Genomic DNA, 25,138 nt, shown 5'->3' on the forward strand with positions numbered 1-25,138 from the left:
ACTCAGGTCCACGGTTATCTGGCAACGGCATGGCCCAAAGACATGGTTTTGAAGCACGGATCCTCATGGATCCTCACGCTTTTCGCATTGGGCCAACCCAAACTCACCGTCAGATCACACGTCATAGCCAGGGGCACAGCCTGCACCACAAAAATCACGGATCCACGGCTTCCTGGTCATACCGTGGCCCAAAAACGTGGTTTTGAAGCACGGATCCTCATGGATCCTCACGCTTTTTGCACTAGATCAGCCCAAATTCACCATCAAATCACACATCATCGCCGGCGGCACAGCCCGGACCACAAAAAACTGAGATCCACGGCTTCCTGGCCATACCGTGGCCCAAAAACGTAGTTTTGAAGCACGGATCCTCATGGATCCTTACGCTTTTCGCATTGGGCCAGGCCAAACTCATCATAAAAGCTTTTTGACACCTAATCGTCTCCGCCTCTCATTGCGCGGGAGTCTCCTGCGCAGGGTGGGCGTGGGTAGCGGAGTGCCTGGGCTCTCTTCACTGACTTCCAGGGAAGAATCCCGGAGCCCTTCCACCTCCTCTTCCCATTGCTCTCCTGGACTCTTGGTGTCACGCGTATTTCCTTCCCCTTCCACCAAGCTGAGTCTCCCCCTTGTGCTAGGACCTTCACCTGCAGAATCTGAGACCCTCTCCCTCTCCCGTGTCTCTGATGTCAGTTCCCTGACAGCTGCCATTAGACCCTGGATTGCAAAAGAAATAATACAGTACTGTAGGGAAAACTATTTTGAAAGACAAGACAAATATTTTCAAGTGGAAATTGATGCTGTTCCTCCCAAGAAGAGACAAATCTTGAACGAGAGTTATATTATTGTGTCTCGACCTTGCCCAGAGGGATGGAAGGATACACTAACCTATTGCTCAGATATTTTACCTTCCTTGTTTGAAGGCTGCTGGCCACTATGTTTCTTGAAGGAAGGGTGCAGGAGGCCCAGTGGTGACCTAACTATGGTTTACTGTGAAGGAAACTGCAAGGACTGGTACCACTGCTTTCACATAGGCATTGATTCAAAAGATCTTCCAGAGGTTTTCGTGTGTCCAGACTGTCAATCCACTGTGGCCAAATAGATTTTGAAACTGCAAAGTGTCATATTCCACAGGTTGGTATAATACAGCAAAATCCAAACATATAGTTTTCATCATCATGGCAGGGATGGTCCTTTTCCGTAGAATTCTTATTTATGGAGTTAGTTTTTATATCCTGCTTTTCTCTACTTGAAGAAGTCTCAAAGTGGCTAAAAATCTCCTTTCCCTTCCACCCCCACAACAGACACCTTGTGAGGTAGGTGAGGCTGAGAGAGTTCAGAGAGAAGTGTGACTGGCCCAAGGTCACCCAGCAGCTGCATGTGGAGGAGCGGGGAAGCGAACCCAGCTCACCAGATTAGAGTCCACCCCTCTTAATCACTACACCACAGAATCGTATCTCTTAAAACTCTGGAGCAAGCTGTTCAGTTCAGCCTTGTAGTGATAATGATTTGTGGAGGAAAGGTTGGTGATGAGCAAGATCTGTTCCCATTTCCCAACACAGAGACCATAGAGCAGTTTCTTTTAGGAGCTGATCCTGCAGAGTGTTTCTGTTCAGAATTTCCGTGGCAGAAATCGGCTAAGTGCCTTTATAAACATTCAGCTTCTCAAATTGGAGGTGGAGGGCAGAGAAGGTGCTAGTCCTTACCTCCCTCCTCCCAGCCCCATGATCCGTTGCCCAATGGGCTGAATTTCAGGGCTTTTGCATGCAAAGGGCAAGCTTGTTCTTTACTTGTTTAGATCTTTAAACTTGGGAACAGATATTTGGCTCCATGACCACAATGACCAAAAGGTTCAGCTTCTAGAGGACTGGAAAGATCATGATTGTACTTCCCCTACCCTCAGCCCTAACTCCGTTGAGTATTTTTTGTTATGAGACTGAGTGTTTGGGGCTGATGCCGTGGCATTCTTGTCCGGGGGCTTGATGGAAAAACAGAAAAGTGACCCTCACCTAACTCTCCAATGCCCTTCAACAAGAATGCTGTAGGAAATATTGCTAAGCCCAAAGGGAGGCAATTTGCTTCAGCTCACCTTTTTAATGGCAGAGCAAAAGCTATGCGTGTGTCATTCTCAGCCAGTCTACTTTCAGGACTGATTTTAGAACCCTCTTATATCAGGCCACATGGTCACTGGGGTGGCTCCATCATGCAACCATGACTATCCACACAGGGACCATCAATTTTTGTTTTTTTCTGATACTGGATTTTAAGTTACAGTTACATCTTTTAAAACAACTGTCAGTATATCACACTGTATTGAGTGCATGTCGGATCTCGTCTTCAGTTTTCCTTTTTCTGTGAACCGTCCCTTGGAGCTCTCCGGGCCCCATCCTGTTATTTGGCTCTGCCCAATGACCCACCCTTGCATCGCAGTGTTCACCTTCTGTTGTCAGATATTTCGGTTTTTAAGCCTTTGTGCTTTTTTATGTTTGTACATATTTTATGGGCTAATAGCCGTAAATAAATGAATGAATGAATAAGTATCACACTGTATTCCACTTGCCTTCCAAAGGAACACATGGCTCTCCCCACATAGCGGGTTAGGTTGAGACTGCTGATCCAAAGTGATCAGTAATTTTTACGGTAATTACAATCCTGCTTTCCCTTGTACCAGCTTACCTTGACTTTGGTAAGGCCTTTGAAAAGGTCCCCCATGATATTATTGCAAAACAACTAGTAAAATGTGGGCTAGACAAAGCTACCGTTAGGTGGATTTGTAATTGGTTGATGGGCTGAACCCAAAGAGTGCTCATCAGTGGCTCACCTTCATCCTGGAAAAAAATGACTATTGGGGTTCCACAAGGTTCTGTCCTGGGCCTGGTGCTATTCAATATTTTTATAAATGATTTGGATGATGGAATAGAGGGCGTGCTAATCAAATTTGCAAATGACTGCAAACTGGGAGGGGTTGTGTAGTGGTTTGGAGTTACTCGTGCGTAAACCGACCCCGTTTGGGTGCTTGGTTGCCTGGTTAAATCCTTCGGACTGCACAGCCCATCTCCGCTTGACTGCCTCAGTCACTGACAGAATCTGTCTGTGGGCGTTTCTTAAACCTCTGCCAGCATAAAAGCTGTTTGACACCTAATCGTCTCCGCCTCTCATTGCGCGGGAGTCTCCTGCGCAGGGTGGGCGTGGGTAGCGGAGTGCCTGGGCTCTCTTCACTGACTTCCAGGGAAGAATCCCGGAGCCCTTCCACCTCCTCTTCCCATTGCTCTCCTGGACTCTTGGTGTAACGCGTATTTCCTTCCCCTTCCACCGAGCTGAGTCTCCCCCTTGTGCTAGGACCTTCACCTGCAGAGTCTGAGACCCTCTCCTTCTCCCGTGTCTCTGATGTCAGTTCCCTGACAGGTTGCTAATACACCAGAGGACAGGGTCAGAATTCAAAATGACCTGAATAGCCTAGAGAGCTGGGCCAAAACCAACAATATGGAGTTCAATAGGGAGAAATGTAAGGTACTACACCTGGATAGAAAAAATGAAATGCACAGGTGGGGGACACTTGGCTTGACAACAGTACCAGTGAAAGGGATCTGGGAGTCTTAGTTGACCACAAGCTGAATATGAGTCAACAGTGTGATGTGGCAGCTAAGAACGCCAATGCAATTCTGGGCTGCATCAATAGGAGTATAGTGTCTAGATCAAGTGAAGGAATGCTACCACACTATTCTGGTTGGTCAGACCACACCTGAAATACTGTGTCCAGTTGAAGAAGGATATTGTCAAGCTGGAACATGTCCAGAGGTGGGTGACCAAAATGTAAAAGGTCTGTAATCCAAGCCCTATGAGGAGAGACTTAGGGAGCTGGATTTGTTTAATCTAGAGAAGAGAAGATTAAGGAGTGACATGATAGCCATGTTTAAATATTTGAAGGGATGTCATGTTGAAGAGGGAGCAAGCTTGTTTTCTGCTGTTCTAGAGACTAGGATGCAGAATAATAGATTCAAACTATGGGAAAAGAGATTCCACCTGGGCGCGGTAATCCAGTCAGGGAAAAAGGGAGGCATACTATGTTTAGGGCACCATTTCCAGCCTCTTCTCCTTTTCGGGGTGAGAATAGTGGATCCTAAAAAGGGCTGCTCAGTCATGGATACAGCTGCTGAGCTGCTCAACTGCCTTATTCCTTGAGTCAGAACGACTGAACGCCCATGTGTCGGTTCATGACTAGGGGCTTCACATTCCTGCCCCTGTAGCCATTTAGTGATCGCCATGGGGGTTGGGTTTGGGGGGGTTGGGTTGGGTTTTTGGAAGATGCCTGTGCGTGAATTTGTTTTATGTGTGTAGATCAGTGCACACTGACCAACGCACAGCCTTCGCAGTAGGGCTCTGTTCTGATGGCATGAGTAGTCACGACGAACTGGTGGATCCTATCTCATGCAGCCTTCATCCGCCTTCACAGCCGTTGTAACACACTGCTTGTTATCACCCGCCTGTTCTGCCATTGAGGACTTCTTGGCTCATTCTTTGTCTAGCTCCTTCCCTGTTATGTACTAAGCTTGGATCCTAGAACAATAGGCAAGTAGGATCCTAGAATGCAAGAATTGATTGGCTTGCAGGAAAGACCAATCAGGCTCCAGGAGGGAAGCAGAATCAGCCATTCAGACGGGACTCATTGTGTAAATAATGTATATAAAAGCCTGAGGTTTTGGGGGAAATTCAGTCACTGTTTTACAAGCTGCAATAAAGAGCATGAAATCACTACAGGACTCTGAGCATATTTAATTTTCTTTGACCTTACCACCTTGGGTGACCCTGCTGGGAGTACGAGATTCCCAACGGCTTCACTCACAAGGGTCATAGGAATGTGCAAGCCCACTCACCATGACAAGTGAGAGAACTGAGATAGATTGCACTGAGCCCTGGTCTCATTAGACAAAGTGTTCCACCAAAAAGGCTCTGGCTCTGGTTGAGGACAGCTGGATATGTTTTGGGCCAGGGACCACCAGTAGGTTGCTGTTAGATGAGCATCACACTCATGGGGGTGTATTGGAAGATAATTCCCACAGATAAGAAAGGTCACAGACTGTTTAGGGCTTTAAAGATTAGCACCAAAACATTGAGCCTGATTTGATACTCCACCTGGAGCCAATCCAGCTGATTAACAACCAACTGAATGTGGGCTCTCCACAAAGTCCAAGAAAGAACTCATGCATCTGCATTTTAGACCATTTGGAGTTTCTGGAGCAGTCTCAAGGGTAGCCCTGCATCTCTCTCTCTCTCTCTCTCTCTCTCTCTCTCTCTCTCTCACACACACACACACACACACACACACACACACACATATTTAAACCCTGCACTCCCCGGCTCAGGTGTATAGCAAGTTAAAGTACTCTAGTACTGTATGCAGGTGACTACTGCATGGATCACCATGGCTAGGTTGGAAAGGGACAGGTACAGTGCCGATTGCCTAACCTGACATAGATTCAAAAATTCCAGTTTGGCTACATTTGTGACCAATGCCTCCATAGAGACAGAAGCATCCAGGATCACACCAGGACTCCTGATGGCAGCTACAGGTGACTATTGCGCCCCATGAAGAGCTGGGAGCTGGCAAACCAAACTGAAATTATTCTGGCCCAGCCATTGGACGCCCATCTTTAAAGGATAGAGATTCAGCCGACACTGTTTCCTCCATCCCAGCACACCCACCTAAAAATTGGCCAATATATCCAGGGTAGCATCTGGCCAGGGCCATGAAGCAGTAGATCCATGATGTTTGTGGTCAGATCTGTGGTTATGTACAAGATATGTGAATGAAGGGTGAATTTGGGGTTCCCCAATGCAAAAAGTGTGATGATCCATGAGGATCCGTGCTTCAAAACCATGTTTTTGAGCCATGGAGTGGCCAGGAAGCCATGGATCCGTGATTTTTCTGGTGCAGGCTGTGCCCCTGGAAATGATGTGTGATTTGCCGTTGATTTTTGGTTGGCCCAATGAAAAAAGCGTTAGGATCCATGAGGATCCGACCTTCAAAACGAGGTTTTTGGGCCATGGCGTTGCCAGATAACCGTGGATGCTAGTCTTTTGTGGTGCAGACTGTACCCCTGGACATGATGTGTGATTTGATGGTGAGTTTGGGTTGGCCCAATGCAAAAAGCGTGAGGATCCATGAGGATCCGTGCTTCAAAACCACGTTTTTGGGCCACGGTATGGCCAGGAAGCCGTGGATCCATGATTTTTGTGGTGCAGGCTGTGCCCCTGGACATGATGTGTGATTTGATGGTGAGTTTGGGTTGGCCCAATGCAGAAAGCGTGAGGATCCATGAGGATCCGTGCTTCAAAACCACGTTTTTGGGCCATGAAGTGGCCAGGAAGCCGTGGATCCGAGTTTTCTGTGGTGCAGGCTCTGCCCCTGGGAATGATGTGTGATTTGATGGTGAGTTTGGGGTGGCCCGATGCAGAAAGCGTGAGGATCCATGAGGATCCGTGCTTCGGAACCACGTTTTTGGGCCACGGTATGGTCAGGAAGCCGTGGATCCGAGTTTTTTGTGGTGCAGGCTGTGCCCCTGGACATGATGTGTGATTTGATGGTGCGTTTGGGTTGGCCCAATGCAAAAAGCGTGAGGATCCATGAGGATCCGTGATTCGGAACCACGTTTTTGGGCCTTGGAGTGGCCAGGAAGCCGTGGATCTGAGTTTTTTGTGGTGTAATCTGTACCCCTGGGCATGATGTGTGATTTGACAGTGAGTTTGGGTTGTCCCAATGCAGAAAGCGTGAGGATCCATGAGGATCCGTGCTTCAAAACCACGTTTTTGGGCCACGGTATGGTCAGGAAGCCGTGGATCCGTGATTTTTGTGGTGCAGGCTGTGCCTCTGGACATGATGTGTGATTTGACGGTGAGTTTGGGGTGGCCCAATGCAGAAAGCGTGAGGATCCATGAGGATCCGTGCTTCAAAACCACGTTTTTGGGCCACGGTATGGTCAGGAAGCCGTGGATCCGTGATTTTTGTGGTGCAGGCTGTGCCCCTGGACATGATGTGTGATTTGACAGTGAGTTTGGGTTGGCCCAATGCAGAAAGCGTGAGGATCCATGAGGATCCGTGCTTCAAAACCACGTTTTTGGGCCACGGTATGGTCAGGAAGCCGTGGATCCATGATTTTTGTGGTGCAGGCTGTGCCCCTGGATATGATGTGTGATTTGACAGTGAGTTTGGGGTGGCCCAATGCAAAAAGCGTGAGGATCCATGAGGATCCGTGCTTCAAACCCACGTCTTGGGGCCATGGAGTGGCCAGGAAGCCGTGGATCCGAGTTTTCTGTGGTGCAGGCTCTGCCCCTGGGAATGATGTGTGATTTGATGGTGAGTTTGGGGTGGCCCGATGCAGAAAGCGTGAGGATCCATGAGGATCCGTGCTTCGGAACCACGTTTTTGGGCCTTGGAGTGGCCAGGAAGCCGTGGATCCGAGATTTTTGTGGTGCAGGCTGTGCCCCTGGACATGATGTGTGATTTGATGGTGCGTTTGGGTTGGCCCGATGCAAAAAGCGTGAGGATCCATGAGGATCCGTGCTTCAAAACCACGTTTTTGGGCCTTGGAGTGGCCAGGAAGCCGTGGATCTGAGTTTTTTCTGGTGTAATCTGTACCCCTGGGCATGATGTGTGATTTGACAGTGAGTTTGGGTTGGCCCAATGCAGAAAGCGTGAGGATCCATGAGGATCCGTGCTTCAAAACCACGTTTTTGGGCCACGGTATGGTCAGGAAGCCGTGGATCCGTGATTTTTGTGGTGCAGGCTGTGCTTCTGGACATGATGTGTGATTTGACGGTGAGTTTGGGGTGGCCCAATGCAGAAAGCGTGAGGATCTATGAGGATCCGTGCTTCAAAACCACGTTTTTGGGCCACGGTATGGTCAGGAAGTCGTGGATCCGTGATTTTTGTGGTGCAGGCTGTGCCCCTGGACATGATGTGTGATTTGATGGTGAGTTTGGGTTGGCCCAATGCAGAAAGCGTGAGGATCCATGAGGATCCGTGCTTCAAAACCACGTTTTTGGGCCACGGTATGGTCAGGAAGCCGTGGATCCGTGATTTTTGTGGTGCAGGCTGTGCCTCTGGACATGATGTGTGATTTGTCGGTGAGTTTGGGGTGGCCCGATGCAAAAAACATGAGGATCCATGAGGATCTGTGGTTCGGAACCAAGTTTTTGGGCCACGGTTTCGCCAGGAAGCCGTGGATACGTGATTTTTGTGTTGCATGCTGTGCTGCTGGCCATGATGTTTGATCTGATGGTGACTTTGGGCTGATCTAGTGCAAAAATCATGAGGATTCATGAGGATCCGTGCTTCGGAACCACGTTTTTGGGCCAGGGCGTGGCCAGGCAGGCGTGGATCCGAGTTTTTTGTGGTGTAGGCTGTGCCCCTTATTATGATATGTGATTTGACGGTGAGTTTGGGTTGGCCCAATGCAAAAAGTGTGAGGATCCATGAGGATCCGTTCTTGAAAACCACGTTTTTGGGCCATGGTATGGCCAGGAAGCCATGGATCCGTGATTTCTGTGGTGGATGTTGTGCCCCTGGACATGATGTGTAATTTGAAAGTGAGTTTGGGCTGATCTAGTGCAAAAATCATGAGGATTCATGAGGATCCGTGTTTTTTAACCATGTTTTTGCGCCATTGCGGCACCACGAAACAGTGGATGCGTGATTTTTTTGGTTCCTCCTACCGACTAAGATGTGGTCTACAGTAGCATGGTGTTTTTATTTTGTTTCAATATAAAAATCATATGAATTCATGAGGATCCGTGCCTCGGATCCATGTTTTTATGGTGCTGCAGCGCGGCAAATTGTTGGATCCACGTTTTTTATAGTCCAGTTTGTAGGCGTGCCTTCTAGGTGTGATTTGACACTGCATTTGTTGGAATTATTTTTAAAAAACTGGAGGATCCATGAGGATCCGTGTAGATCCGCCTTTTATGCAGACCCGTATAAGAGTGTTTAGAATTGTACTACACTTTTCATGTAATCATGCACTCATGTCAAGGTCTGGCAACAAGCTCAAAGTAATCTCATAATAAAAACTGAAAAGGGGAAAAGAGAGCCCACCAAAATAGTTTTACTTTCGTTTTTGGTGTAACATTTGTTTCATGTTCATAATCCTCAACACACTGAATGCAATGTCATTTATTTCCAAGTAAACATGCATCTGTAAGGCTGCAATCCTATGGAAACTAATTTGGGATTAAGTCCAAATCCCATTCAATTGAATAGGCCTTACTTCCAAGGCGACACTATGATATGATTTATTAATTTCATAAAATCTCAACGCATATACGTTAGTCGTGTGTTTCACTTTCTATAGGGTTATAAGGGAAATGAGGCCTGCTTTGGGCTCTTGCCTTAACCAAGCCACGCGGAGGGAGAGTCAATCCGTGGCTTAAAACCCTGCATACTGGATCCAAAGGCTCATCTCTACATGGTTTAGCAGTGTTAGAAATCCCGATATATAAACTAGGCGCCAAATGCCTCCTTCAACCAGGGTTACAGTCACCAAAATGGAAGGTCTAGTTGGCATTCGGGGGGCAGACGGCTCGAAAGTTGTATTTATCAATAAAGGCTTTTGTTTCCTGAAATTCATTCTGACTGTGCAGATAAAATGCAACTGACAGAATTCTACAAGGTGTGGCATTAATGTGTGATCCCCAGGTATGCGCCTCCGGAGACCTCGGGGGCCATCCTGACACCCGGCATCTTCACTCGGTCGCCAGCGGCCAACAGGCAGGTGCAAAGTGCTCAGGACCAGGCTGCTGGGAAACCCGCATCCCCTCAAGCATGTCTGATGGGGATGCGGGATCCGCGCCAGAAACCTGCGGCAGTTTCCACACGCGCCGCTTTCTCCTCCGAGCGAGAGGCGAGAAGCGCCAGCGGTGACTCCGCAAAAACCTCGCCTCTCCCTCCGCCTCAAGGGCAAGGAGACGGAGCCCCTCCAGAGGCCCCATAATCCCCCCCCTCATTAAAGGACAGCGCCCCGGGCCTCCTGCGCCCGCCCTGCCGCCCCTGAGGGGACACCGCGCCTTACCTGAAAGTGGTGAGGGAGAAGCTGTACCCGCGTTCCGCCATTTTGACCAGCGCGATTGAACCCCCTCGCCCCGCCCTCCCTGCATAACCGTCTCCGCCCACTTTCGGAGGCTGCGCACGCGCGCTGCGTGTTGTTTTACAGCGCATGCGCAAAAAGAGAAAACATGTAGAGCGCCGACGACAGAACCATGAACAGATTGAACTTCCGGGAACTCTCGAAAGCCGCGAAACTCTATGGCAGCCTTTCTCAACCTTGGGCCGTTCGTACCCGCCATCAAACGTTGTTGGACTACAACTCCCGTCATCCCTTGCTAACAGAATTGGTTCCCTCTGCTATGCATGCCGGGAACCGGTGCCTCGCCCTCAGGAGCTACAGGAGGGCGTGCTGGGACATGTAGTCCAGCTCTCTCGCCAAGTGGCTTGGCGGAAACGCCGCCAAAGAGAAGGACGACTCGGTTTCCCAGCGCCCTCAGCGCGGCTGATCCTGACAGGCGCGTTATCGCGCCGCGAAGGCGGAGGGCCGGTCAAGATGGCGGCGGCCGCGCTGCTGCTGGTCTTCCCGTGTCCTTTGCCTCGGATCCAAGGCTTCCTCCGAAGCTGCTGGTCCCAGCTGGGCTGCCGCAGCCCGCCCGGGGGTAGGTCCTGGCTCCGTCTCCTCCTCCGGGGCGGCTCTCCAGGGGCTTCGCCCCCCAGGCTTGCCTTTCCAGCTGCTTCTGTCCAGCCCCCGTCAGCTGGAAACCCAGGTGCCCTTTGAGGACAAGCGCCGCTGGAGACGCCGCTTTACTTGGGGCGGGAAGGATTTGCACTCTTTTGTTCTTGCTTTCCTTTTTATGCTGGTGGGAACTGCCCCGAATGTTGTTTGTTTTTTGCAGAGGGGGCTGGATCCTGAAAACTATTTATTTATAAGATTTGTTACCCACCCATCACCCGTGTTATTTACTGTATTGGCCAGAATATAAGCCGCACCTTTAAAATTGGAGGGGGGAAAGAAAAAATACTGGCATATAAGCTGCTCCATTCCTTGCTGCTGTTGGCTGCATACTGGCCGGCGAGCGGGGAGCTGTGCTGCGTTGCTGGCGGCCTTTCCCCTTCCTCGCTCTCTCCACGTGCCAGGTGGGCGCCGCTTTGCCCGCTCCTGGCTGCATACCGGAAGGTCGCGAAGATAAGCCACACGTTAACTTTTCATAGTTGGAATTTGGGGGGTAAAGAGGCTTATATTCAGGCCAATATGGTATTCTACTTACATATTTTGTAAAAATTATGTGCCGTTTGAATATATACACACACACACACACACACACACACATACCACAAAGTGGTTTACAAAAAGATAAAACAGCAAAATCGAGGAAAAATTCACAAACCTACTTTGAAGCATGATGGTTATGGAAACCATTACTAACATAACTTGAACCACTACAGTTGTTACTGTCAGTTATCTATTGTTACTGGTTAAATTTGTTATTCGCTTTATCTTGCTCATGGCAGACCAGAGCAACTGGAGAGAGGCGGTCCTGGAATTATTGCAGTACAGTTGTACCTTGTTTTGCGGCTGGGATCCGTTCCAGAGCCCCGGCCGCTAGTCAAAGCGCCAAAGGGCAAAGCGCCGCATCTGCGTGTGCGGAACAATTTGTGCTTCTGCGCATGTGTGAAGTGCGATTTAGCACTTCTACGCATGCTCGAGCGACAAACCTGGAAGTAAGAGTCTCATTGAGCAAAACCACTTCATGAAATATTGTATCTAATTAATAAAGGTAAGCAAATTACCACATCTAAATTATTTGTAACTAAGTTATTTGTATTTGTCTTTAAGCTCCTGCTTTAGCAATTCAGGGTCCAGGTTTTTTGCCTGAACCTACAGAAGAGAATGCTGAAAGTAAGGAGACTCCAAGCTTTCTAGACAGCATATTTTGGATGGCAGCCCCAAAATCAAGGCGGACCATTGAAGTAAATCGCTGCAGGCGAAGGAATCCTAGGAACCTTATAAAAATAAAGGTAACTCATCACATTTCTGTTGTCTTTCTTTATTTTTGTAGATTTTCTATTCTTCAATGCTCTCAAGATGCTTGTGATTTCTTATTTATTCACATTGGTATTGTAAATTTACCACAGGAAATTTTTCATTTAAAATATGTCTGCAGCTCCTGTGCTGAATCTTTAAAATGGGATGGTATTGCATTTTGAAAACTTAAACCTTTATGTATACTACTTGACATGAGCAATTTCTCAGGTTGCTGGAAAACAATGTATTATATCACAATGGTAATGAGATAGCCATTGCCCTACATGGCTCTTAGCATTTGTGAAATCTCTCTTTTTAAATTGTTCATTGCCCAACGTTTTGTTTTCTTTCTTGTCTTTAGCGAAACATTGACGTCTGTCCTCAGTGTGGCAACCTGAAACTGAAGCATATTCTTTGTGGCTATTGTTATGCAAAGGTTAAACGGGAGACAGTTGCCATAAGGAAAGAAATATGGGCACAGGAGGGAGGACCACATAAGGCTCCACCTGTAGAGACTGTTGTACTGTATGAGGGAGAGAAAGCTAGAGATGAAGATGAAGGCAAGCGGATCATAGAACGAACAAGGAAGCGCCCATCTTGGTTCACACAGGACTGATTATGTAGCACAGTGGAATCTTTGGTCGCAAAATCCTTGATCTCGCAGAATAAAAATAGCTGAAAAAAATGCTACTGATAACACTTATCCCCAGAAAGGGTAAATTTAAATTGTATTTTTTAATTTGCCATTGTAGTACAGCATCAGTGCTGTACTTTAAATGTTAGCTGGATGGCTAATTTAGCTAATGTAAACCTAGCTGATTTTGTCATTGTATTAAAGTTGGTTAAGCAAAGTCAATCATTTGCAGGAGCAGATTCTTACAGCATCTATTTGGTCATATTACACTGTACTGTGCATTGGGGGGGGGAACCATGGATTTAAACTGTATTTGTAAATGAAATTAAGCATATTCAGCATTATAATAAATACTGTGCGTGGTTCCATTTGAAATTCTGTGAAATTTTGAGCTATGAGGAGGTGAGGATTGTGAGAATGTAAGAAGTCAAGTAGAGCAATGAAGTGAGTTGACATGGATCTCTTGCTGAGTTGGAGCCCAATGGCTGAGAGGTGGTCTTGTTCTTTCATTGCTACTGGCTACATCTAAATAGTGACAGCTCTTTAACATCTGTTTCCATTTAGAAGCTTGTAAAATAGCTAGTTGTGTTTGTGAGGTCCTTTGAGAATATTTAATGAAAAGGACAACTACGTTAATAGTCTGAACCATAACTTGAGTATGCACGAAGCACTTCTTAAACCAACATCATTTCATTGATTCACCCACTAGTGACACAAATTTAATCTCATTGATTAGATGACATTGAAGTACTGTACCATGTTGTATCTGCATTGTGGGCTTGGAGTTTAACTTTTTCCCATCTATTCTTTGAGAATCCTATTACTGAGCTCATCAACTTTCATCTCTTATAAGGGCCAATATTTTCCCATGATACAGACTTTAGAAAAAATCCTTGTTTGTAATGCATGTAAAACTTACTGTTTTCTACCAAGTGACATTTGCACCTACCACGTACAGTTGTTTAGCTTCTTATCCATCAGTTCAAATAACAAAGTTACTCTGGCAGGGGAAAAATAAGAACTCTGTCCCAAGTAAACACCCATTTTGTGCTCTAAATAAAAATAAACAAATCAACATAGATGTGTTTGGTTTTATGACTATAGTGGTACCTCGGGTTAAGAACTTAATTCGTTCTGGAGGTCTGTTCTTAACCTGAAACTCTTCTTAACCTGAAGCACCACTTTAGCTAATGGGGCCTCCTGCTGCCACTTGCCGCTGCATGATTTCTGTTCTCATCCTGAAGCAAAGTTCTTAACCCAAGGTACTATTTCTGGGTTAGCGGAGTCTGTAACCTGAAGCGTCTGTAACCTGAAGTGTCTGTAACCCGAGGTACCACTGTACATGGTTGATATTTTGCAGAATTTTGAGTTACTTAGCAGGAACTGGGTATAGAAGGAATAGGAAGAGATGAGACATTATGAAGCAAGACTAGAAGGTGTTGGAATAGCGGGGGAGTTTCAAGGCTTCACGGCAGCCTTAGCTCCTTTGATACTTCCTATTTTTCTAATATTTTCTACATCCATCATGACTAGGAACCTGTAAATAAAGAGCTGAAGGAGGTTCAGTTGGGAGGAGTGAGAAATGTCCCTTTTTTCATCTGAGGAACGTTGGAGGGTATGGCATACATGTATGAGCAACAGCCAGTCCGTGTTTACTCCTTTCTTTACTTTCCTTGTAATCTTTTCATTTCCTTTTTTTTAAATTATTTTTTATTCATTTTACAATACAAAAGTATAAAAACACATAACACAATTTTTCACAAATACATTTTTTGGAGTTCCCTCAGCTCTTCTGCAAATCCTCTGTTTTAGTCCTTCTTCCGCATTTCTTAATCTAATATTGCCTTTTATTAAAAACCTCCTCCCTCTTATTCCCTTTTCCACAATATTTCTAATATTATTTTCACAGAGCCTCTTGCAAACCTACAAATGTTAATTGTTCATCGCAAATACTTTTCAAATAGTCTACAAATTTACTCCAGTCTTCAGTGAATCTGTGGTCTCGTTGGCCTCGGATCCTTCCTGTTAGTTTATCAAGTTCTGCGTATTCCATTAACTTCATTCTCCATTCTTCCATCGACGGTAATTCTTGTTTCCATTTTTGGGCTAGCAGTATTCTTGCCGTTGTTACTGCGTATAGAAAAAGCTTGTAATCTTTTCTGTTTATTTCATTTCCTACCATTCCTAACAAAAATGCCTCTGGTTTCTTAACAAATGTATATTTCAACATTTTTTTCAATTCGTTATATATCATTTCCCAGAAGCCTTTCGCCTTCTTACATTTCCACCACATATGATAAAAAGTCCCTTCCTTTTCTTTACATTTCCAACATTTATTACACACTTTATACACTCTTGCTAACTTCACTGGTGTTATATACCATCTATATACCATTTTCATAACATTTTCTTTTAATGCAGTACAGGCCGTAAATTTTAACCTTTCGTTCCATAGTTTATCCAGTAATCTTTTCATTTCCATTCAGTTACTGGCCTTTGGAAAACTACAGAACATTATTCTGAATAGCTGTACTGGGAATGTAGATTTGAGATATAACAGGAGTATAATAACCAAATGCTTGATCCATATAAGGGCCAGATTAGGAGGTAGCCGTGTTTGTGTGTGCAGAGAGAGATGAGATGGATAGATCGCTAATACGTCAGAGATATGAGTGAACATTAGGTAATACTGAATATTTATGTACAACATTTTATTAGTATTTGATGCTTCACATATATTTCACTGATCCTTATAAAAACCCTGTTAAGTGTCAGTCCATGTCCTATGTTCTACTGAGAGAGGTGGTGGCTTGGGTAAAATCAGCTAGTGACATGGCCAAGAGGAAGATTAAACCAGGGGTTTATGGCTCATGTCTACTGTTCTACGGGGGCTCTATAAAACTTAATGGTCTGTCTTGATATTCTACATTATCTTTTTGTGAGTTTTAGTTCTGAAGGAGTAAAACTGGATTATGCTCGTCATTCATACAAACTACAACCTTCTCTATGGCACAATCCTCTATGACCCACCATGTGTTAACTGAAATGAATTACACCTTTCAAAGCAATAGGTGGCAGTGAATCTCTAGTTATTTCAGACTACAATACCAACATAGTCCATGATGATGCTAGTGAAAAATCTGCAAGTGTAATTAACTGCATTGGGAATAATTAAGAGAAAATGTGATTGTTGACCCCAAGGTTTAGTTACTATAATACATAGATTTATCAGAAGTCCATTCTGATAAATGTGGGCATGTGATAGCTTCGATTGGAGATATGTTTTCAATTCCTTTTGCAACTGGATGACATAGTTGAGTGATGGTATATGAGGGATAGCCAGTTGGTGTCTTACGAACTGGATTAAGTCCCTAAGGCAATTTTGTCTGTGGCCCTGGTGACCATCATAATTTTTAATTCATGGTATGGTAAAATATTTACGCAACTGTAGGAGAGGAGAAAGCATTGTTTCCAAAAGTTAGACATGCAACATGCAACATTTATATCCTTCACTTTCATTTTACAACAGCATTTAATCCTCATGCATGTATATCTATACATGCCTGAGCATACACACTCCATAACTGGGGGATCCTTACTGGTGACAGCTTCACAGGTGGTTAAGCTTTACAATAAAGGAGTTTTGCTATGTGGCAAAATACATTTCCTGTGCATTTTGCCACATAGGAAGTATATTGGTAATTTCCTGCTATAGAGGTAAACCAAGGGATGCTTTTCCAATTGCTTTTTCAAGATGCTGGCAAATGCTCAGAAATCCACAAAAATAGTGGGGGAACATGCAAGCATCCTTCTGAGAAAAGACCAAGAGGATTGGCTCTGAAGGTCATGCAGCTTTTCCAAAGATAGCTACAGCTGTTCCTGTTCCACGTTTAGCATTCCTCCAGAAGTTCAGATGCAGGTGCAACTCCCAGTTGTATGTTTGCCTCCCTAAGCAGCGGGAGAACGGCTCTTGCTGTTAGCAATACCAAAGGAAATTCCAGGGCATCTTTTGTCCAGCCTGCAGTTCAAAAGTGCTGGAATATTAATGCTCTTAAAGCTCAGAGGCCGTTTCATTTATTTTTTACAGGTGGGCGGTGCTATCCATAAAATGCAAATTTGTTTTTACAAAATCATAATAAGGAATTTTAAAATACAATTGATCATGGATACTATAAACCAATTAACCCTTTTTTAAAAAAACAAAAAAGGAAAAACAAAAAAGCTAGTGGGGCAATAGAATGGAAGTGTATTACGTTATTAAGTAATGAACAGGAGTATTTTATCTTGATTTTAATAATGCAGGAAACAGTGACCACTTAATAAAGCTAATTGAACAAATACACAGTTTGTTGCATGAAGCATAAAGGAATCAGAAAAGAGAGCAAGGAAATCAGAAGGTAAAGCTGCACCCAAGAGTCCCATTATATTTGACACTGCTTTACTGGGAGCAACCAGGAATGGATCCCTACGTTTCCACTGAAGAAAGTACAGACCATTGTGAAAAGGCTTGATGTAGGGTAGAAGATTATATTTTAATTGGATGAGCTCTAATTATTGCAACTCCAAACTCGGAAGTTTATCTTTTCCTAAAAACGTATTTACACAAAGAACTGTTCACTGTGCCACAAAAGTGTGATCGATTTAAACAGCATTGCCTTGCTAAGAAATACTCTTAATCTAGGTAAAATTAGTCATGACTAATTTCCTCTGAGTAAGCCATAGTAAACAGAGGCCTCATCCACACTTCTGCTTGCCCTGCCGCTTTCCCCTGGGAAAACCCACAGCTTAGCACTGGAGCAGAACAAAGGGCAATCAGGTTTTCCATGACGCCATTGGCTCTGATTGAGCACTAAAGAGAGGGTTTCCCAGGGGAAAGCAGTGGGGCAAAGGCAATAATGCTCAGACCTGTGCCTAGAAAGCGCAGGACAAGTCAAAAACCACCTGGGCCCACGCTTCCCAAGCGTAGGACAAGCAGGAGTGTGGGTGAGCCCAGAGAGAACCTGCTTGGGAATGGAACTTAATGTACCGTATTTTGCGCCCTATAGGACGCACTTTTCCCCCTCCAAAAATGAAGGGGAAATGTGTGTGTGTCCTATGGGGCAAATGTAGGCTTTCACTGAAGCCTGGAGAGCGAGAGGGGTCGGTGCACACCGACCCCTCTTGCTCTCCAGGCTTCAGGAAGCTATCCCCCCAGCCCGGCAAGCTCCCAGAGCGATGCCAAAACTGCGCGCAGCTTCGCCATCGCTCTGGGACCCGTTCTGGGGGCTGGGATCGGGGGAAGCTCCGGCTTCCCCCGCCCGCAGCCTCGCAAGCTCCGAGAGCGATGGCGAACGTGCGCTCACCTTCGCCAGTGCTCTCCGACCCGCTCTGGGGGCGGGGGAAGCTCGGGCTTCCCCCACCCCCAGCCCCACAAGCTCCGGGAGCCACTCTGGGGGGGGAAATTTTTTTGCTTTATTTCCCCCCCCCCCAAAATCTAGGTGCGTCCTATGGGCCGGTGCGTCCTATAGGGCGAAAAATATGGTACATTGTATGAATGTTAACTAAAAAGCAAGTTCCTTTGAGGCTTATAGTCTGGTAAATGGTTATAGGACCACAGCTTAGGTTTCCAGTGGACCTTAGTTGTGACTATCCTTAGCTGAATTGGAGTCACTTTCATCAGCTGCTATTCGTTTCTGAAAAACCACACAGGCCCCACAGGCGCTATCTTTAAAAGAACAGCCCATAGTGTGAGCTATAAGAATAAGGGGAAATGGCAACATATGAAATAACCACCCAGGTAATCTGTAAATATAGGCTGATATTTGAACTTTTTCTATTTTTATAGGAATACAGTGGTACCTCGTGGGACACGGGTGGCGCTGTGGGTTAAACCACAGAACCTAGGACTTGCTGATCAGAAGGTCGGTGGTTCGAATCCCCACAATGGGGTGAGCTCCTGTTGCTTGGTCCCAGCTCCTGCCAACCTAGCAGTTTGAAAGAACATCAAAGTGCAAGTAGATAAATAGGTACCACTCCGGTGGGAAGGTAAACGGTGTTTCCATGCGCTGCTCTGGTTCACCAGAAGCGGCTTAGTCATGCTGGTCACATCACCCGGAAGCTGTACGCTGGCTCCCTCGGCCAATAAAGCGAGATGAGCGCCACAACCCCAGAGTCGGTCACGACTGGACCTAATGGTCAGGGGTCCTTTACTTTACAGTGGTACCTCAGTTTTTTAACATCTCCGTAGTTGAATGTTTCGGAACTCAAATGCCGAAAACCTGGAAGTAAATGCCTCAGTTTTCTAACGCGCCACAGAAGTCAAACAGGAAATCCAGCTTCTGTTTTGAGTTTTCTGTATTGAGGCTTCCGTTTTGAGGCTTCTACTTTCAGTTTTCGGTTTTCAAATGTTTCGGAACTTGAACGGATTACGTTTGAAAACTGAGGTACCACTGTACAGACGGAATGGTGTGATGCTGTATTTCCCCCCCCCCCCCGAAAAAAAAATTATTTCAGTGGTTTGGCAGATAACTTATAAAAACTTGTTTGAAGGTTAACTGAGGAATTGCAAGTTATAGAAGCCTTGGTTTCATATGACAAGGCTATTCTTGTTTGTTCTTCAGCACGACTAGGAAGGAAAAGCATTACAAGTCATTACTTTTTAAAAGTGTGCTGCAAATATATTTTCCAGAGACAATATAACTTATTTCTATGTGACTTGTGGCTCTACAGGGTATCTCAATTAAATCTTACTCCTGTAGTTGTGCTACTGTATTCCATGGTCCTGGCAAGTGAAGAAGATAAGATGAATTGGGCTACTCTCCATGCTTCATGAAACACACAGAAAGGAATAAGATAATCCAAGAGAAGGGGTAATAGAAAAGTGAGCCTGAAGAATGCATTGTCAGTTACACTAGAAAAACAAAATTAGCAGAGGTCCTCAAGAGGGGAAAGTATGCAGAATCACAGAAGGAAACTTTGTAATGAATGGAGTTCTCTTCTGTCTTGGAAGTCTCTTTTTCTGTTGGTTAGAGCAGCAGCTGGGAATCTCCAATGTGTAGGACTAATGAGGCCAACATGAGACCATTTCCCCCGAGTGTCATAGGAAAATGGCTCCTTGCCTAAAGTGGGGTTTGTAAGCAGCTGATGTTGGCAAGTGCAAAAGCCTGGTTGGCAACCTCAGGATCCAGCCTCCCAGTTGGAAAAGTCCCCTAGCTCTGGAGTAGAGTTCACCACAAATTCATAATAAACACCTTCCTACTATAAAGAATTTCACTGCCCTCTAGTTCAGTGTTTCCCAACCGGTGTTCCGCGGCACAGTAGTGTGCCGCGAGACCTTGCCTGGTGTGCCGTGGGAGGGAGGCGGGCGAGTCGGGCGGCGAGAGGTGGGGCGGCGGCGGCGAGGATCCGCGTCGAGCCGGGGGCGGCTCCGCGGTGGTGGTGCCGAGGTTTCTCTCTCCATTCTCCCCTCACACACACACACAGGAAATAACACAGGATCAGCTGACAGGATCCGGCCAATGGGGCGGCGGCGGGGCAGCGCGCGCAAAAGGGAGGAGCGCGAGACAGCGGACGAGGAGGAGGCCGGCATGTCCGGGCAGCAGCAGCAACAGCAGCAGCAGCAACTCCCGGCGACGGCTCCTCAAGCCCCGGGCAACCCTACTCCCTCACCGGCCTCGGCCGCCCTCCTGCTCCACCCGCCGCCGCCTCCCCCGCCGCCGCCGGCCACCTCGGCCCCGCCGCCGCCCCCTCCTCCGCCCGCTATCGCCGCCACCACCACAACAGCCGCCGCCGCCTCAGCTGGGCCCATGCCTGCCGGGAGCGGCGGCGGCAGCAGCAGCAGCAGCGCCCCGGCGCCCTTCCCTCACGGCGGTGACCCGGCCCTGCAGTGGCGTAGCATGGGGGGTGCAGGGGGGGCCGGCCGCACCGGGCGCAACATCTGCGGGGGGCGCACTCGCAGCTCTCTGCCCCTCCCGAGGTTTCTGGGTTAGCGGAGTCTGTAACCTGAAGCGTATGTAACCCGAGGTACCACTGTACTTCCAAGTCAGCGTGCAAGGGATTGCAGGACCGGCGGACTTGGCGGTGGGGGTGGTTGTTGGAGCCTTGTCTGTCCTTTCAGCCCCGCACCCACCGCAGACCCCTTCCTATGCCACTGGTAGCTAGGCGAGGCGGGGGGCACTGGGCGCCACACCTCGGCGCCTGCAGCGTGCCTGAGCCATGCGTCTGCGGGCGAACTGCCCGCAAGCTCCGCTCTGGCCTCTGCCCACCGCCTCAGCCTCCCTACAGCTGAGGGGGAGGCTGCAGCGAGGCTCCACGCAGCGCAACCTGCCATGGCTCGCCCCCATGGCACTCGCCCCTGGCTGCAGGACGTGCACGCCGCCCCGGGCCCCTGAGCGGCTAGCTGCGCCGCTGCGCTGAGCGCAAGGAATACGTCCTCTCCGAGTTCGGCGTCCTCTTCGTGGGCAGCGCGAACCGCATCTCCAGCTTCGGGTGGAACTTTGGCCAGGTAGGGGGAAGCCTTTGGGCGGGGGGGGGGGGGTGGAGACCGGGTTGGGGAGGGGTTAGGAGAGACGCTACCGGTGCCGTCCAGAAATGCCCAGAGCAACTGGAGCTCAGCTACGCGCACACATGCGCCCTCCAAATCCCGTTTCCCACCCCTTTCTCAAAAGAAGAGAGAAAAAATGGGTCCTGGGTGTGAAACCAAAGGACCTTTCCAGCTCCTCCTCAATTCCAGGTGTGGATGGCAATGCCTCGTGTCTCCTCCCCCGCGACCAGAGCACACTTCCTAGGCTGGTTGGACGGTCCCTGGGGGTCTTCGGGTTGCCATATTTTGAAGAGCAAAAAACAGGACACATTTGTCAACTTCTGCTTTTAGCTATGGATCAGTGGCCTAGCGTGGGGGGTGCAGGGGGGGGCGGCCACACCGGGCGCAACATCTGGGGGTTAGTGTTAGGGGGCGCAAATCCACGGGTTAGGGGGCGCAAATTACTTGCATTGCCCCGGGTGCTGACAACCCACGCTACGCCACTGCGGCCCTGAACGAGCAGGAGAAGGAGCTCAAGTGACGCTGCGCGCTGACGTCACGGGGCTGTAATGGTGGTGTGCCTCGAGATTTTTTTCATCAAACAAGTGTGCCTTTGCCCAAAAAAGGTTGGGAAACACTGCTCTAGTTAATGGGCTCCAGTGGCAGAAGTGATGACTGTGGATAATGCTAGCAATAGCCAGTCCTACCAGGGCCAGCCTACCCATGAGGCAAGGTGAGGCAACTGCCTCAGGTGGCAGAATCCACAGAGGCAGCAGATCCCAAGGTATATTCCCCTCTCAAAAATTTGTATATAAATTATAAAAGTGGTATATAAATTTTGTTAAATAAAAAAAGAGGAAATGTTCAGACTTTCAAACAGTATGTTATGCCTGAGCCTTCATTGCTGAAACTCCCAACAACATTTTCATGCTCACAAGCACCTGATGAAGGAACCATTGTGACATAACCCATTCAAGCAGAGTTAAAAGGGGCAACAGGCTGTCAACAGTGGCAGTAGTTGGGGGCTCCCATCTATTGAAAAGCCACAGAAAGTCTTTTCATACTGCCTGAGGAATTAATCCCTTATTTAACGTTCATAATTGCTGGATCGATTTAAGAAGACTGGAGCTAACATTTGTTTGGATTTGGCATCATTGATAGGGAACTGTCTGCTGCGTCCTCCGCTTGGAAGTCACCCTGGTCTTTGGGCCTCCAGCACCTTCTTCAGCATGTCCAACCCATCTAAGAGGCGTATGATACTGGTGTTCCACTGGGTTAGGAAGAAGCCTCTGACAGAGAAGCCGTGCTCTACCAACTCGGCCAGACCTTCTGCCTCTGCACCGGCTTGCAACACTCCTCACATTTCACCCTACTTCACGAGGAGCAAGACACAACCCACTCCGCTCAGAAGGTCCAGCAGGCGCAAGGTGCTGCGATTGCCGAATCTCACCGACCCCAAGGTTTTAAGATCTGTCATCGGCAGCGTTGGCCGGAAGAGAGCCCGCAGGCGCAAGCAAAAGAAGACTCCAGCGGGGACAGGAAAAGGGGTGATGCCTAGGCTAGAGGCAAGAAGGCTCCAAATTTGCGGGGTGGGATTACTTTGGAAGATGACTTCTCACAATCTCTACCCTTGAATCACGTATCAAACGTTCAAGCAAGCTCATCCACGTAGCACTAAATTATGCTTTAATGCAGTGGTTCTCAAAGGGTGTAGTGCACCAGCCTGGTGTGGCTGGAGAGGAAGACAAGTGATGGGAGAGTGATGGGAAGATTCAAGGACAATCAAAGAAGCACCAACATTTCATTGTTGTATAGTATAGTATCCAAGTATTTTTTTTTTTAATTTTGCCTAATATGTATAGAAATCTTTTTCAAAATGAGAGCAAGAGCATCAAGTGATACTGAGGACAGTCCGAATTGTGTTTTCTAATGTTTTTCTTATCAATTCAAAAATTCAGTGTGGCTCAAGACAATTTTATTCTGAAACTGTGGCCCAGAAATAAAGGCTTGAGAACCACTGCTTTAGTGTTATGTTTGAACTAGGCCTCGGCTTTTAATTTTTGTTTGAACTATAGCCTGGGAAGTTGTGAAAATGTGCTACCTATTTCAGCCAATAGCTATTGACCAAATAATCTGCTTCTAGCATGTCCTGTTTCAAAGCATTCTGTACATTTCACAATATTGTAGCAGATAACATTTGTCACCTGCATTGACCAAGGTATATTCCCCTCTCTGTTCCTGGTATATATCTCTACTCGCCCCTTTCTCCCTGGGATGGAGGGAGGTACCATTTTGTCGTTCACCTCAGGTGCCCAAATGTTCTGAAACTAAGCAGATAAGACATGACTGCTGTTTTATAAGGGATAAACTACTAGAAAAAGCAAAATTCTGTGGTGGGCTACCCCTATGAAAGTATAAGGGGAAAACATGTTCTGTAGAGAAAGAAAATATTATGTAGAGAGAGAAATATCAGGTGAGGTGTTTTTAAGCAATAATGCACCTTTAGGGAATCACATTTCAGCCAGCATAGAGTTGTGCATTTTTAAAGAGCGGATTCATTTTTGTCCTGTTTCAATGGACATTTTAATTGGATTAGTAAAACTTATTTTTACCTGACTCAGACCTTAGGGATGGGTAAGATAGATAATGAAACAAGTAGGCCCTGATTTATTCAGAGAGATGCAGCCAACTAAACCATACTCAGAAGAATCATGGAAATCCATGGTCTACTCCGAGTATGATTAAGTCAGATACAACCCAGAGGCAGCAGTTGGATATTAGGTGGATCCAGAGCAGGCTTCCTCAAACTCAACCCTCCAGATGTTTTTTGCCTACAACTCCCATGATCTCTAGCTAGCAGGACCAGTGGCCAGGGATGATGGGAATTGTAGTCTCAAAACATCTGGAGGACCAAGTTTGAGGAAGCCTGATCCAGAGCTAGAACAGCTAGATCCGCAGCTATTACTACTGATTGAGGACATGAACTTCGCTTTCAGGCAATCAGGATATATAACTTTCTCACTGTGCTGACCTGACAAATGCTGGGGTTCTTGCTCCTGTCAAATATGCTGTATCACTGTTCATCAGAATCAATTGGCAACTGATTTCAGCAGGGTGATGTCCGCTGCCAGTAATTTAATTCAGCTCACTTTATTGATGACTTAATGGCTTTGATTATAATGACATTGCCTTCCAGATAGCAGATGTCAGAGCTTTCTAATCATTTCCCCAACTATCACACAGAACCAGCCATTGTCTTCCACATGTAGTAGGGGTATTGAATTTACAAAAATTCTGCACATAACTTAAGAAGTGTACTTGCAAAAGAACCTTAGAATACAATGAACATGGCTTAACTGCATGGTTTTAAACATATGCAGAAGATTCTAGGGAGAAATCAAGGATAATTGCATTTAAAAACCAATAAAGCCAAATGCAAATATAAACTAGCTGGTTTGGAAAAAAGTGAAGACAAAGAAGCTTCTCACTGATCTAAGTGGTTGTGTGTGAGTGGGTGGGTTACTATTCAGAAGAGATTTAAAAGCATTCTGACTTGCTCAGGGCTTTTGTTAAGCACTTCAAAGCAGAGACCTGGCACCAGAGACATTTTTTCCCAGAGGAAAGCCCTTAGAGCAATTGACTGCACCTCAAACGATTTATGTTTTAAATAGACAAGATGAGCAAAGGTAGTTGAAGGAGAGCAAATGAACATGCACCATGGAACATGTCGCACTGGCGCAGTCTCCAGGCCAGTTCAGGTCAGGAGATAAGTGGCTTGGCACATCAAAGTGTTTTAGGAAGCCCTAACATTTGAAGGCCCTGACAGGTGGACATCCTAAAGAAATGAATTTTCCATTTGTGAAAAGAAAATGGATGCTTTATTATTTATTATGAAACAGATTGGGGGTGGGGGGGTGGGAATTGCCATCCTGTTCTTTGTCT

At 46.7% G+C, this 25,138-nt stretch overlaps 1 protein-coding gene and 2 long non-coding RNA genes across 4 annotated transcripts; 2 read left to right on the plus strand and 1 right to left on the minus strand.

Annotated features, from left to right (window-relative positions):
- Positions 1–2,245: 2,245 nt before the first annotated feature.
- Positions 2,246–4,750, plus strand: LOC144324961 (uncharacterized). Its single transcript, XR_013390275.1, has 2 exons — positions 2,246–2,961; positions 3,403–4,750. It is a non-coding gene; the product is annotated as an uncharacterized LOC144324961 (long non-coding RNA).
- A 5,440-nt stretch (positions 4,751–10,190) lies between these two features.
- LOC114607376 (large ribosomal subunit protein bL32m-like) lies at positions 10,191–13,047 on the plus strand. Of its 2 annotated transcripts, none has more exons than XM_077916539.1 (3): positions 10,191–10,803; positions 11,874–12,055; positions 12,424–13,047. In XM_077916539.1, the coding sequence occupies exons 1-3, from the start codon at positions 10,206–10,208 to the stop codon at positions 12,676–12,678; spliced, it is 1,035 nt and encodes a 344-aa protein (XP_077772665.1). In that variant the 5' UTR covers positions 10,191–10,205; the 3' UTR covers positions 12,679–13,047. The 2 variants fall into 2 exon arrangements, with proteins under 2 accessions (XP_077772665.1, XP_028606353.2); XM_028750520.2 differs by having other exon boundaries at positions 10,191–10,695.
- Positions 13,048–14,725: 1,678 nt separating this feature from the next.
- On the minus strand, positions 14,726–24,673 carry LOC144324962 (uncharacterized). Its single transcript, XR_013390276.1, has 2 exons — positions 18,535–24,673; positions 14,726–14,826 (listed from the first exon to the last, which is right to left on the minus strand). It is a non-coding gene; the product is annotated as an uncharacterized LOC144324962 (long non-coding RNA).
- Positions 24,674–25,138: the final 465 nt, after the last annotated feature.

This window comes from Podarcis muralis, chromosome 12 (assembly GCF_964188315.1).
Source record: "Podarcis muralis chromosome 12, rPodMur119.hap1.1, whole genome shotgun sequence".
NCBI lineage: Eukaryota > Metazoa > Chordata > Lepidosauria > Squamata > Lacertidae > Podarcis > Podarcis muralis.

Coding starts and splice junctions, on each gene's coding strand:
- LOC114607376 (XM_077916539.1), top strand. CDS start 10,206: ATGCGCAAAAAGAGAAAACATGTAGAGCGCCGACGACAGAACCATGAA. Junction 10,804..11,873: donor CCCGTCAGCTGGAAACCCAG/GTGCCCTTTGAG, acceptor TTTGTCTTTAAG/CTCCTGCTTTAGCAATTCAG. Junction 12,056..12,423: donor GGAACCTTATAAAAATAAAG/GTAACTCATCAC, acceptor TCTTGTCTTTAG/CGAAACATTGACGTCTGTCC.